We start from the raw sequence: 14721 nt of genomic DNA on the forward strand, positions 1-14721 counted from the left end.
ATAATACTAGAATTATAAAATATTTCAAATTCCAATTCAGAATTATCAGAAAATACCCCAGTTACAAATGAAATAATTATTAAACCAATTAACAAACATATTCTATACCAAAAACATATAAACAAGATCGCCTATAAATTTACAGCAACATTAACTGAACAATCTTAACAAACCCCAACTACACCTCTTCCATCAACCTAAATAATTCTCCAATCGCGTTAAAAGCGTTGCCGTTAAAAATCGCCAACAAAAGGAATTACTCAGGTGTCGTCTAATTAGATAAAAATTCCCGATGCACGGGAAACGTTCCGGCGAGATTTTTCCAAATAGCTTGAACGATCTTCCTACGAGCGTAGAGACACGATTAAAACCATTTGCCGGCAAGATTATTCCCATTCCAGAGGGTCTGTACGACGGTGAAAGGGCGGATTAAGGAACGCGGAAACGAACGAGGGGGCGGGGGGGGGGGGCGGTAAAGAGAGAGAGAGGGAGACGGTTCTCTCGCTGCTAAGAAGCTCGCGCAGTCGTCGTAATTTATTCCCCATAAACTGGAGCGGGGTCCGTGGAGCTTGTTCGCTTAACCGGCAATACGATTAATTCATATTAACGTCATAATAGAAGCCAATACGTACGGAACCGGAAGAAGGACGAATCGTATTACCGCGCTCGCTGATCCCCCCTCCTCCCAACCCTCCCTTCCTCCCTCCGTTCTTCCACCCTCGAACGTTTCATCCGGCTCTCTCTCCGCCGTTCTCCACGGAGATATCTCTCCTCTCCTGGCCGCCTCTCTCTGCTGCTGCAATTTGTCGTTCAAAACGAGTGCAACGCTCCGCGACTCGCGAGTTTTACTGGGAGATTTACTCCGTTTCCTGTAAATCCAATAGCGCCCCGCTTTGACCCTTTTCTGCTGCGTGACTGCTTAATCCCTTCGATACAGCAGAACCCGCGCTGTAATCTCTCGTCGTTTGAATCCACCTTAGAGCACCATAAGTAACTTCGTTTCTGTATGGAAACGTCGCGATTCGCATCGTTTTACACGGAACGTTTTTATTGCTCGATAATATTGTTTGTTGGTAGATTCTTCGATTTCAGAGGAAATACAAAATTTCTGTAGATTTGCGATTGTTTGTTGCTATATTTGTTGGCGATTTTTGTTGAAACTATGTCTACTGTGAAAGAAAAGGTATTTTTAATGGTGATTATGTCAAGGTTATGTCTTGTTATATATTTTTCAGTTAAATATATGTGTTGTTATTGTATTAGAAATATTATTATTTAAATTTTCTCGAGCTTTGTTGGAGTTTATGGGAAGATCGACGCGTTTAAATAATATTATAATATCTAATTTAATTAGACAGCAGTCCGCTGTAATCTCTCGTCGTTTGAAACCACTATAATATAGTTAATTTAATTATATTATACTACAGTTAATGATGAATACATTGTATAGTTAAAAAACAATGATATTTACGCTATGGATCTTAATGGAACTCGAAAATTTCATGTACTACATAACATAATATCTAATTCAATTACGTCACAATTAATTTAATTATATTATACCATAATCTAATTTAATGACATATAAATGGGAATTGTAATAAATAAGAGATTTGACAAAGTACAGGAAAATAATGATGGATATATTACATAGTTAAAGAACAATGATGTCTACACTGTGAATCTTAATGGAGATCCAAAATTTCGTGTATAATATAATATTTTGTAATAATATATATTTCGTATATAATGTAATATTATATAATATAACATTTAATTCAATTATACAGCAATTCGCTATAATTTCCCATCATTTGAGTGTACCTTAAAGTATCATAAGTACTCTTTAAAGTAACTTCAAAATTCCAGTACATTAATGCCTGTTTATCGCTATATTTATTAAAACATCGTGTCTGTTATAAAACAAATGTCTAACAAATGAAAAATAAGAGACACCTAAGATCATTTCAAGCAACTTTTTCCTTTACAACAATTTTCTCTGACGCATCCTTAACGAGTTATTAACGAAAGACATTCACCAATGAAAAGCGAGCTCCGCTGGCGCGTGGCGGTCGAGTCAACGCCCAGACTTATCATCCGCGATACTCGCTTCTCATTGGTCAACGTTTCTCGTTAATAACTCGTTAACGAAGCCTCGGAGAAAATTATTGTAAAGGAACAAGTTGCTTGAAATCATCTCAAGTATCACCCATTTCCATATTATTAAACAATAAGAAGATATTAAAAATTAAGAGATATTGTTGATTGAAAAGAGGCGTCATCGAATTTTCTTTCATTGCAGCAGCGGACACGAGCACGAATCAACAGCCGCGCACGACCACGACCGTTTTCACAACGCAAACCGATGGCGCGTCGCAAGTCACCGGTAAAACGAGCTTCGCGGTCCCAGCACCGCCGCCATTGGCGTCGGCAGAGAAGGCCCGCAGACTGTCCGATGGCGAACACTTCCGGCAGCCAAACATCACCGTCGGCGGCCATGCCACCGTGCAGAAACAACTACAGGAAGCGCAAACGCAGGCACAGGCGCAGGCGCTCGCAGACATGATCTTGAAGGTACGCTAATTTCTATAAGTATGCATTAATGGTTCCGATTTATTTTTATGTGTACCGAACGGTTATTAATTAAATATTGGTGCTTCTAGTGCTTTTTCAATTTTGTTACTTTTTGCAAGTTAATTAACGTGAACTAGTGTCATGGTAACGTTGAATATTAACACATTACTATATATTATAATAAAGAGACTGTCTTTTCTTATTTATTTTCATCGCTGAAATTATTTATTAACGATTTAGTTGTAAAATCTCTGCTAGGCAATATTAAAGTAAAGTAGCGAAACAATATTTTTAGTTACTTCAATATTATACTGTGTATTATGATTAATGAAGTAGAAAAAATTTTAATTAAAGTTATTTGTTTATTTTTTGATAAATTACGAGTTGATATTGAACACTTAACGTGTCAACCCTTTACGATACCTAACCCTTTACAGAAGCTATTTTAATTCGAAATCTAAAACACGTTTTCTGATTTACAGTATTTCTATTTCATTATTATATTTAAATATGTATTTAACTATTATTATTACTTATATTCAATCATTGTTATTTATATTGAAATATATTTCATCCTATTTCTATAAACAATTACAATAATTGAAATTTGAACACCTTTTAAACGTAAAGGAACTGTCACAATAATTTCAAAAAACAATCTAACAATTTTTAATATCACCTGAGAATCGCCAATAACTACAAAGTGTTACTATATTTTATTTAACCATAGCTCTTTATTTCAACTATATTAATTCTCAAATGATTAATTGTCGCGCGACAAGTGTCCACCTGAGGACATTCTGAAACATGTCGATAATTCCAGGGAACCACCAAGATGGCCGCGAAGAGGACAACCTCCGATCCCGGGCAGAGACTACACTTGACGTACCAAACATCTGTGCAGCCGACGACAAACCAACAACAGCAGCAGCAGCAACAGCAGCAGCAGCAACAACAACAGCAACAGAATAACCCGCCCCAATCCCAGCCAGCTGTCACAGACAGCTTTTCCATGACAGGGTACTCCGAAGATGGCGGTTACTTCAGCCCTAGTCTTCAAGATGAAGTGTTCCAGCAGGTCACCGCGGTTCCCGACAGTGTCCTACTTCATGCTACCCAATTGGACTCGCTTCAGGTAAGACAATACCTCCAGCGTATATTTTTTTATTGTGCAAATGATTTATTAACAATTCTTTCATTTTCTTATATAAAATTAAGTTCAAGCCTTATTTTTTTCTTTTTTTAAATATATGGGGTAAATGTCTCAATTATTGTTTTAATTTTTATGTTTACGGGGTTAATGTTGCTATAGAAAAGGACGGGGTTATATAGGATGTCCTAAAAGCCACGAGTTGGGAATTGATGGATTGCTGAGGTTATTCGAAGCAACTTTTTCCTTTGCGAAAATGCAATCTGATGCTTCGTTTACGAGTTATTAATGAAAAACGGTGACCAATGAGAGTGGAGAACTACTAGTGCTTACTTACACTAGCTGGTCTTGTTTCTCATTGGTCAATGTTTTTTATTAATAACTCGTTAAGAAAGCCTCGTAGAAAAATTTCGCAAAGGAAAAAGTTGCTTCAAATGACCACCTACAGATTATTAAACATTTTAGAATACTCTGTATATAAATTAATAATCTATATTTTTATTATATCAGGAAAAGATGTCAATTTATATATAATTTCGGTCAGGTACTATAACATCGCCTATAGACATCCATTAATCAAGTCACAAATAACTTCTCATGCCATTCTTATCTACTACATATGACACTATGACAAATAGAAATTCCAAATAAATAAACTAAAAATAAATATAAACATAAGAACTATCTAACAAAGAACCAGAACTTAACAACTCGATCTAACAGCACATCATTTCTAAAACAATCCCTAACCATCAAAACTACAATCACACTTTAAAACTACAATCACACATCTCAAAGGAACAATTACCATTTAAAAAACAATGCCTACATCCGCGAACATTTTCCCTCCAATATCCCCCGATTGTTCGCCGAACAATCGTTTATTTTCCCGAACAGCGAACGATTTAATTAAATCCCGTGCAGAACGTCTCTGATAAACAATCTTGAGCGAAGCGCGAACAATTCGCGCGACCGGCAGTCGTCAAAATGGGTACAATGGCGTGGGTAGCACGGTGTTTATAGAAACGCGGAGGGCCGGGGGAAAAGTGAAGAATACTAAAAACAGAGGTATCCGGGAGAATTAATTTACAGGTCCATTGAAACCGGGCGGACGGAGTGAAAAATAGCGTGAGCGGATGAGAAAGACGGGGAGGAGGCCGGCATGTCCCGGCTGAGGGAGGAGGATCCTTTGACAGCCTAATTCCCGGGGTCTCATTATTCGTTCCGCGTCTCCGGAACGCTGAAAACGCTTTAGTTTCAATTACGCCGCGATCGGCGCCGCCCTGCCTCCACGGCGCGGAAATTTAATAAGACGAATTATCTAAGTAGCTGGCGCGCCGACTCCGTCGACGATGCTCGCCGACCGACGCTTTGTGCGCCCCGCGTTTGAAAAGCGCCTACCCGGCCTATCTACGACCAGATATCTCGCATCCCTCCTCCGTCCCCAACAACCTCCTCTTCCCCCCTTCGAGTGGTCTCGTTAATGTCTGACCTACGGATGCTAGAGATTCCACCCTAATGCCTGCATCTCTTGCCCTAACCCCCTTAACAATCCCCCGGCTCCGTCGCCCGCCCTTCAAACGCCTTCGTCCCGCGAACTTTTCTGGATTATCCGACCGCTCCACCCTCCGCCGCTCCTCGCGTTCGCAAATTCAATTTTTATGGTACCGCTCGGTCGTGGATTCGTTTAATCCCCGGGAATTTAAAACTCGAGAATCGACGGAGACGGAATTACCGTGTGGATGGGGACTTTTGACCATTTTAGGGAGAGGGGAGGTATAGTTAATGAGTCGTGTAGTTATATAGTATAGTCGTATGGTTGATAGTTGTGTAGTTTTTTATTTGTTGACTAGCGTGAATTGATAGAAGTTTTTATGAGGGTTAAATACCATCGTTGGAACACGTAGGATAATGTTATATTGGATATATTGAATAGTACGTTACACTTACTATAGTAAGTGTAATAGTGTATGAACTTTTAATATTCGTATACTTTATATTCGCTGTTGCTTGTTCCATTTAATTTTTCTGCTACAAATGGAATTTTCATAAATCAAATAAATAAAATAGGTAAAATTCTATTTATCTTGAAAAACAAGAGCGGCAGCTATGTTTGTAGTATAAAGTATTGATAAAGATAATATTAATATTTGTAATATTTCTTCACTCAATTAGAAAGTCTTTCTTGTTATACAATGTCTGCTAATTATTGTAACTAATGGTCTAATTCACAATTAGAAGAGAACAATCACAAGAGAACAATTACTATTATTAAGAAGATTTTAAACTTCGGGGAAGCTCCTCAAGTATTGTTTACGCAAAATAAAAATTGTCTACATTAATAATATAATACAAAAGTTAGGAAAAGTATTCCTCTTTAATCATGAAAAATAGCATAAACATAAAACTGCTCTTAAAGTAGCCTAGGGTGCCCACTAGGGTGCTCTTTACTTCTCAACTACCAATTACTCTAATTTCACCCCCTAAATTACAACACTAAATAAAAAAACAATATATACCTTAAAGTTGCTAATAAAAAATAAAACATCCTAAATATTTTTCCAAAAATATATTTCTCTCACTAAAATACACTATACCTATAGATTTAACTAAATGAACAACTAAAGATCATCTTAAGATGTATACTTTTTTAAAAGTAACACAAAAAACTCATCATTACTAACCTAACCCATTTTCATTAATCCCAAAACGTTCAAGTATTATCAAACCAACAAAATGCAATCACCTTTGAAAAATAGTCACCTAGATGCAAATTCTATCCTCATCAATTTCCCCCTAAGTGTTACAATCTATAAAAGTAAGAGCTGAGGAGAAGGACAGCTAAGGTGAACCCCATGATACTAATGAGTTTATTAATTAAAACATGTTCCCCCGGGCTTAAATAAAATGCCATGATATCACACCCCTCTCGATCCTTTTAACCCCTTGCCGTACTTTAACGAGTTAGACTCGCGATGAAGATTTCTCCTGGCAAGCTGTTAGGTATATATGTTCATCCGTTTCTTTAAGTAGGAATCAATTTTGATTCTCTTGTCACCAATATTTAAACATTCGAGTAAAATGTGTGCACGCGATGAATTTAAAATTCCTTTCCCTTTCAAGAAATTAGTGCGATCGAAAAAATTCGAATTATAGAAATTGTAAAGAAAATGGTACGTCAAGGGGTTAATAATAGAATTACTACTTATCAATGATAGCAAGATGCAAGTTACCAGACGCAAGATGCACTGACATCTTTATCGTTCAGTTTCAGACGGCGAGCCTGCTCCAGGAACAGCCAACGGAGCAGCTTCAGGACATTGCCCTGGAGGATCGCTACCCTACGCAGCACACTGTCAACCCGGACCTGCAGGCTCTAGTGAACTCCCCGCTGCCGGACTCATTAGCAGAGTTCAGCACGTACGGCGCCCAATACACGGAGAGTCCGCACACGTTGCCGACGCAGTCCCCGTTGCCGTCGCCGCTGACCAGACACGACAGTCCCAGCTTCACATATCCGACGCCACCGGCCAGCCAAGAGGGTCTCCTAACCGGCAGCCTGCCTCTGCTGAGCCCGCAGGAGGACCCCGAGAGCGTGAGACAAGTCTCGTCGCCTCTGTCGGCGGCATTTTACACGTCGACAATGTCCTCCGCAGCGGCAGTGGAGGAGGCCCTGAGCGAAGTGTTGCCAGGGGAGTCGGACGCGGACGCGGACCTGTACGGTTCCGGGTCACCGAATCCCCACTCGCCACTGCCAAGCCCTCTGTCCGCGACCCCGGCACCGTCGCCGTTGTCCTCCCTGCCGCCGTCCTCGGTCTCATCGCCGGGGCCCGTCTCCTTCACCGGCACCAGCTTCCCGGTGTCGCCCCACCACGCGCTCCAGAGCCAGATGATGCCGAACTCGGAGGACCCGTTGCTCTCCTCGACACCGAAGGACTTCACCACGGCCAGCCGCAGGCGGTTCGAGTTCCAATCGTACAAGTTCATCACCAGTCAGAACCTGGTCGACTTCGGCCTAGGGAACGGCAGCCTGGCCGGAATAGTGGTCGACAACAACGGCGAGTTCAAGCTGATCCAGACCGCCGGACTACAAAAGACGAACGTGCTGGTGCAGACCGGCGCTCTCAGTCCTGCTTTAGCCTTCAAGAAAGAGGTGCGCCTGGCGACGCCCAAGGTGGAGCCGGTCACCGTCAACATCGGCCTAAACGTGCAGACCAATCATCAGTACAACGTCGGACAGTTCAACCAGCAGCAGGTCGTCAACCCGGCCAAGTTCCTCATACAGACCAACGCGGCGAAGAACAACAACATGCGCCAGAAAGGGGGCAGCCTGCCGGTGCCGGTCGAGCAGATCAAGGAGGAGCTGATGGACGACGACGTGTTCTTGAATCCGAGCAGCATACCGGCCGGCAGTCCTGTAAGACACTGTAGGAAGAGGCCGCGCATGGACGGCGGACTATACGCCACGTCCTCCCACTCTTATCCCTCCAGGCTGAGGAAGGCCTGCGACAGACACTGGGACAGCAGCTACACCCCACCGCCGATACTGGACCCATCGCGGCCTGGGTCAGGACTATATGCCAGGCTACATCAGTTCGAGAGAGACTCGGACTTTAGCTCCGACGATTCTCAAGGCAACGATGGCCCTCCGCCGAGGATCAATATCGGGACTAGGTATCAGGCTACTATACCGCCTGTCGGCAGCGACGGTGACAGAGGAAAGGGCGAACCCGAGGCTGATCATCTCCTTTGGGACCCTGGTATTAACAACGTGCTCACTGACAACGAACGTGAGTTTTTCGAATTGTTTTATTTTTAGAGCTTTTTTTATAAGTTTAATTTACGGGACGTTTAATTTTCTCAGATTCGTTTTTATTGTAGTCTGTAAGAAAGGATGTCATGTAGTTATGGTAGTAATCGTTGCTAGTAATTAATGGTGGTTATTTATTAGTAACAGTAATTGTAGATACTAGTAATAGTAATCATACTTACTATTAATATTAATTATAATTACTAGAAATAATAATCGTAGTTGCTATTGACAGTAATTATAATTACTAGTAATAGTAATCATAGTTACTGTTAACAATAGCTATAATTACTAGTAATAATAATCACAGTTAGTATTAATAATAATTATAGTTACTAGTAATAGTAATCAAAATTACCATTAATAATAATTACAATTACTAGTAATATTAATAATAATCACAGTTACTACTAATAATAATCATACTAGTATAACAAAACATTTCGAACGAAAGTTAAAAGGGAATATACATATAGCAATAATATATTGTTATTAACACTTTCAAAATATGTAAAAGAGTTGATTCACTCACCCTGTATATTTCTTTTAAATTGCTTCATTATAGTTAAAATATATTGTTAAAGAAACGTGCAGTATATTACAGCGAGAATGAATAAGTAAATTGTTTATTCAGAATGTGTCTAAATGAACAATTGCTTCTTTCCAGTCGAGATGTATCTGCAATTTGCGTGCTGCGCCGCGGTGCCAGGTGGTGGCAGAAATAAAGAGTACGCGCTTCATCTGCTGCACATGTGCAGAGGAAACATTCATGTGAGTATTACTATCTTTTGTTACCTTCATAGTGACACGTGTCACCTTTAAACTTCCTATTATAAAATATTATAAAATTTGCCGGAAGACAAACCGTGTATAATTGAGTCCCTATTTATTATTAACTATAATTGTACCTAGAAGTTTTTACTGTATTTTACTAAATTATATTTGCCATAGAGATCTTAATATATTAATATATATTACATCTTGGGATTGATATATTAATATATGTAATTAATAAGTTATACTTAGATTAATATATCAACACAGAGAGCTTAATATATTAATATATGCATTTACAATTAATAGATTAAACTTACGTCTTGAAATTAATATATCAACCTCAAAACCTCAATATATTAATATATACATAATTACAATATAACATATAAAATACATATAATTAATAAATTATGCCTAAAATATTATTTTTTAAAATAGAACAATTACAATAATCTCAATCAATCATTCCCAGAAGAAGCATAAAAATTCCCCAATTAAAAATAAAAACTAAGTCCCATAACTTCGTCCAGCATATTAAATTCACCATGAAGCTTCATTATCCTCGCCAAGCTTGTATATACGACTAACAATGGAAATTTGTTATATGATCACAGGAAGCGATGCTGAAGCTGATGAGACCAACGCCAACATTGCCGGCAGGTCATCCGCTCCTGAACTACGAGTGCCAGGAGTCCGATCGATGGACAACGCAGGAGATGGACGCGTTCTATCAGGGCCTACTGAAATACAACAAGGACTTCTCGGCGATCTCGCGGGACGTTGGCGGCAAGTCCGCGAAACAGTGCGTGCAATTCTATTATCTATGGAAGAGGCTCTGCCCGGACGAGTACAAGCGACTCCGCGTCCGCCATGGAAAACCAAAGATTAAGACAGAGAACAGAGATTGCAAGGACACCAGGGAGCTACGCGATGCCATAGCATCGGTCACGGAGATGGACTTCAGCGAGGACAAGTCGATCCTCCATCGCACTCTGGTAAGACCTACCATAGAATTATTTTTCATAGAACAATTGTCATTTAATTATGAATTGAACAGTTGACTTGGGAGAGAATGTTCAAAATAGTGGCGAGATTATTTAAGGATATTGATATAGTTTTTTATCGAAGTTATGCCAAGATTATATTAAAGTTAAATCAGACTATATGAAAGTTATGACAAAGTTATTGATATATTGATAATTATTGATACTACTGTTGACAAAATGATTAATGTCGATATATTGTTTTGTCAAAGTTATGTCAAGATTATAGCAGACTTATATCAATATTATATCAGTTTATATCGAGTTTATAATAAGGTTTTTGGTACATTGATAATTATTGCTACTATTGATGATAATGTTATTAATGTCAATATATTATTTTGTTAAACTTATGTCAAGATTATATCAGGATTATATCAAGATTATTCCTTTGTCAACATTTTTAAGGAACATTTGTTGTGTTGCATTATTTTTCTGATTAAATGTCCAATAATTTATATATAAATCATAGATATATTATAAACTGATTTTATGGCAATAAGCTTATTTTATTATCATTATTCTTATTTTTATCACTACTATAACAATAACATTAAATAATTAAAATTTATACTTCTAAAAGCATAGTTATCCTATGCATAGAAGATATAGTTATTATATTCATAAAAAATATACTCGATATAAAACAAAGCTTTTTTATAACAATTTAATTTTACAATATGCTTTCACAATAATAAAAATTCAGACAATTTGGCTTTACAAAGTGCTTTGTTAGCAATAAACGAAAAATAGAAGAAAGTTATTTTGCGAAATGCATAATTATTATATATTTAAAAACTAGTGGAAAATTACCATTTCTGTTCTAAATGTTAAGCTGAAAATATTTTACCTTGCAGAAGTTCTCTATTTTTCTAAATATTTAAGGGACAAGCTGCACCGGCGAGAATTTTTGTTACTTTAAAAACGCGATCACGTCCGCAATCGCATCTCATTTCTGTTTCTGCTTAGTTGCAGACAAACGAGAGAGAAAATTCAGCAACTTTGACCACCAGCGATGGGGAGCTGAGATTATTCGCGTACGACTGCCCCGATGTGAGTACACGTCGCTTCCTCGCTACCTATACATTTTATTCTAAACAGAGCTTTACATATATACAAAATAGTCGAATCGATCGAGACGACAACGATATACTTCTTTTAACTGTGTACTTACTATAAATCGGCGAATTAACAATTATCGTTAGTTGCTTAACGTTAACATGATGTGTCATCGCTTTCAGATTAGAATTGTATACATCGATTCTTAAATACTTTTCTAACGAATGATTGTTATCTATCCGGACAACTGTCGAGGCTGCTCGATCACTTGTCTGTACTTCTTTTCAATCTAACATATGTTTAAACTATTTATCGATGAACACCGAGCACGAGACCTTTGACAAAATCGTTTATTTAGAGACGATGGTTTTTGTTTGAATAAATTTTGAGAGTATTGTTGAAGTAGCTGGATTCGTGCTCGGTGTACACTACAGCTCAAAAGTCTGGGATCATTGGAGAAATATATTTTTTAGAATTTTAAAATTCTGATTATTGCGGATATAATAAGATAGAGAATAAAAATGCAATAGAAGAGTTTATTTAGATCAATTAGACAATGGAGGATCTTAATCAAATTTTCAGAGTGACTTTTATAGGTTAACTTTATAAATTTTTAAACGACACTTCCACAATTTTAGCAATAATTTTTACAAATTCAAGTTATAAAAGTGACTCTTTAAAAGCGAAGCAACTTCCACATTTTGAATTTCTAAAAGTGATTTTCGTAAATTAAAGCGACTTTTGTAAATTAAATTGTTAATAGAGAAGGCATTAACCTTTAACTTGAGAAAAGAAGAAAAGACTAATGAAAATAAGATGTAATAAAAGAGATTGATAAAAAGCGATTATTGTAGACGCTTAGCGAAGAATAAATGATCCCAGACTCGAGGGCGATATTTCCGCGCGTGCACCGCGTCCAAGGGGGACCACTATACATGCGTACATACGTGTGAACGTTTAAGTGTCGCATGGTGATTTGTTGTTGACCTGTCGTTTCTTCACGCTTCTCTATTCACACGACGCGGACCGTGTCTCGTCGTGTTGTGCGTTTGTTGCGTGACCCACTCTGGCGTTTCTCTCACTTATCTGTCCGTCGTCGTTGTTGTTTGTTTGTGTTGTTTATTTTTGCTTTGTGTTTCTTTGTGTTGTCAGAGCTTTAGCGGAAGTGTAACAGTAACGATGGCCGGCAGCACCCAAACCGCCCAAACCGGCAATACCGGCCACGCCACAGTCAACACCAACTCACAAACTCACACTAGTTCTGAGCAACAACTACCCGTGCCCACCCCACTTCACTACCCCTGCAAGATTTGCGGGAAGTAAGTCTCCAATCTCTAATCTAAATTATCTCCATTCGATTAAAAACCAAAAAAAAAAGAAAAAGAAAAAGAAACCAAACAAAATACGACGGTCCGGCCCGAATGAACACAACGTGCCCCGACAATGTGGCGGCACTAGCGGCAAGTATCCACGCGGCAGAGAGACACCGTTCATAGAATAAATTACGTACGACACATATAGATCACGTTATCCCTCGCTTCTAGAGAGACAGAGAGCCACCCTGTACACGTTCTAGGGCCATGTAGAGTTACCGAGCCGACCACTGTGCCGAATTGTTTGCGATTGTTTATAAATATCACGGTGGTAGTTAGCTGGCGTCCATTTTGCGTTCGTTAGACGAATGCGAAAATTGACGCAGATTTATCGTATGCAATCGAAGAGGAAATTGAAAAGTTATTGATATTAATTGTTAATAATATTGATATAATTGTTGTTACTATATATGTATATTAATAGCGTTTTATTAATAATATTGTTGTACGTAATATTGATATCGATAATAACTGTCATTGATAATATTGAAGCACATGATATTGATATAATATAATAATTATTAATATATGTGTATTAATAATATATTATTAATAATATTGTTATACGTAGTATTGATATGATCTAATTGTTATTGATACACATATGTATATCAGTAATATATTACTATTGATATTTCTATTAATATAATATCGATGTGATATAATTATTATTAATATTATGATTAATATTATGATTAATATTAACAACAATTCGAAACTTTAAGCACTTTAAATTATGCTCTCTAAAATTAAATGTTTCAATTTTCAAAATTCCTCTAAAAATAAAATTCCAATAAAAATAATTGTCTCTTGTGTTACAATATTTAAAGCTCAGAAAAGTGTCTAAATTCTGAAGAAATTATTACATTTATGAAATATTAGAGAACATCGGAATATTATGAAAATGATCCGTGATATTTATTAACACTTTTACTACTCTACATACAGTCCCAACAGAATGACTCATAGCGACGCTTGCATCCTATTTGCTGCAACAAATAACATTGCTTCTCGATGAATGGTTGATTTGTTAACACGATAATAACGCGGACTATACGAGAAAAAAGAAAACGTAGCAGCAGACTGGATATACTATAGAGTGAACGATCTCACGAACGAAACTGTACATTATACAATAGATGTCCGTATTCTTTTGTTTTGCATCATTCAGATTCAGATAATTGTGTCAGTGTGTATTTATCTTATTTTTTTTTATCTTCTATCAGACGAACACTAGCATCACTATCATTCTCGTCGCTATAATTTACGTTCATAGATCATTCATTGTTACACCATTGTTCTAATCGACTCGCAAGTAGCAGCCACCTTCGATTAGCTTTTGTACTATCGGTAGCGTTAGATGATACCATTTTTCTCCTGCTGTTCGAGGACTATACTTTCTGTTTTTCATCCTTTCTCATCGTGACGAGAAATTCTTTTGAACAATAAATATTTCAATCATTCACGTAGGATCATTCTTATCACGGCATAACACACGCATGATCTGTCACTATTAGCTCAATGTTCCATTTCAACAACGCCGTCCTTGGAACAACAGACACGAACTAGACGAACCTGATGTATGAAAACTGATTATAGCAGGGATCGAAATAAACAATAAATTATATTAAGTTAAATTAAATTTTGCTTTGGAACGAAATTTCTTCTGGATTTTCTAGATGCGAAGAAGAGGGTGACTGAGTGGAATTTCTTTAATACTTGGCGGTGTTGAATATAAAATTTAATTTTACCAGTTTCTTGGATTTTGTTATACTTTTTGATCTTAACAAATATTTGAATTTTGTCAGAATTTATTATTCTGTTAGGCATCTTGATTTTAATTGATTTATTTTATGAGATATTTCTATTTTAAGAGACGTGATTTTAACAGATATTTTCATTCTATTAAATCTTTTTATTTTGACAAACATTTTT

The 14721-nt window shown here is 37.5% G+C and overlaps 1 protein-coding gene across 1 annotated transcript in view; it reads left to right on the forward strand.

The window, feature by feature from the left end:
* The window catches only part of LOC144470399 (uncharacterized), a 386375-nt gene extending 373639 nt beyond the window's left edge, over positions 1-12736 (forward strand). The window contains exons 10-16 of the mRNA XM_078181465.1: positions 2303-2574; positions 3398-3709; positions 6993-8514; positions 9202-9305; positions 9926-10306; positions 11324-11407; positions 12566-12736. Coding sequence (XP_078037591.1) covers positions 2303-2574; positions 3398-3709; positions 6993-8514; positions 9202-9305; positions 9926-10306; positions 11324-11407; positions 12566-12736 — 2846 coding nt within the window. The remainder of the gene's footprint in view (positions 1-2302; positions 2575-3397; positions 3710-6992; positions 8515-9201; positions 9306-9925; positions 10307-11323; positions 11408-12565) is intronic.
* The last annotated feature ends 1985 nt before the right edge of the window (positions 12737-14721 follow it).

Source organism: Augochlora pura, chromosome 1, assembly GCF_028453695.1.
Source record: "Augochlora pura isolate Apur16 chromosome 1, APUR_v2.2.1, whole genome shotgun sequence".
In the NCBI taxonomy this organism is placed as follows: domain Eukaryota; kingdom Metazoa; phylum Arthropoda; class Insecta; order Hymenoptera; family Halictidae; genus Augochlora; species Augochlora pura.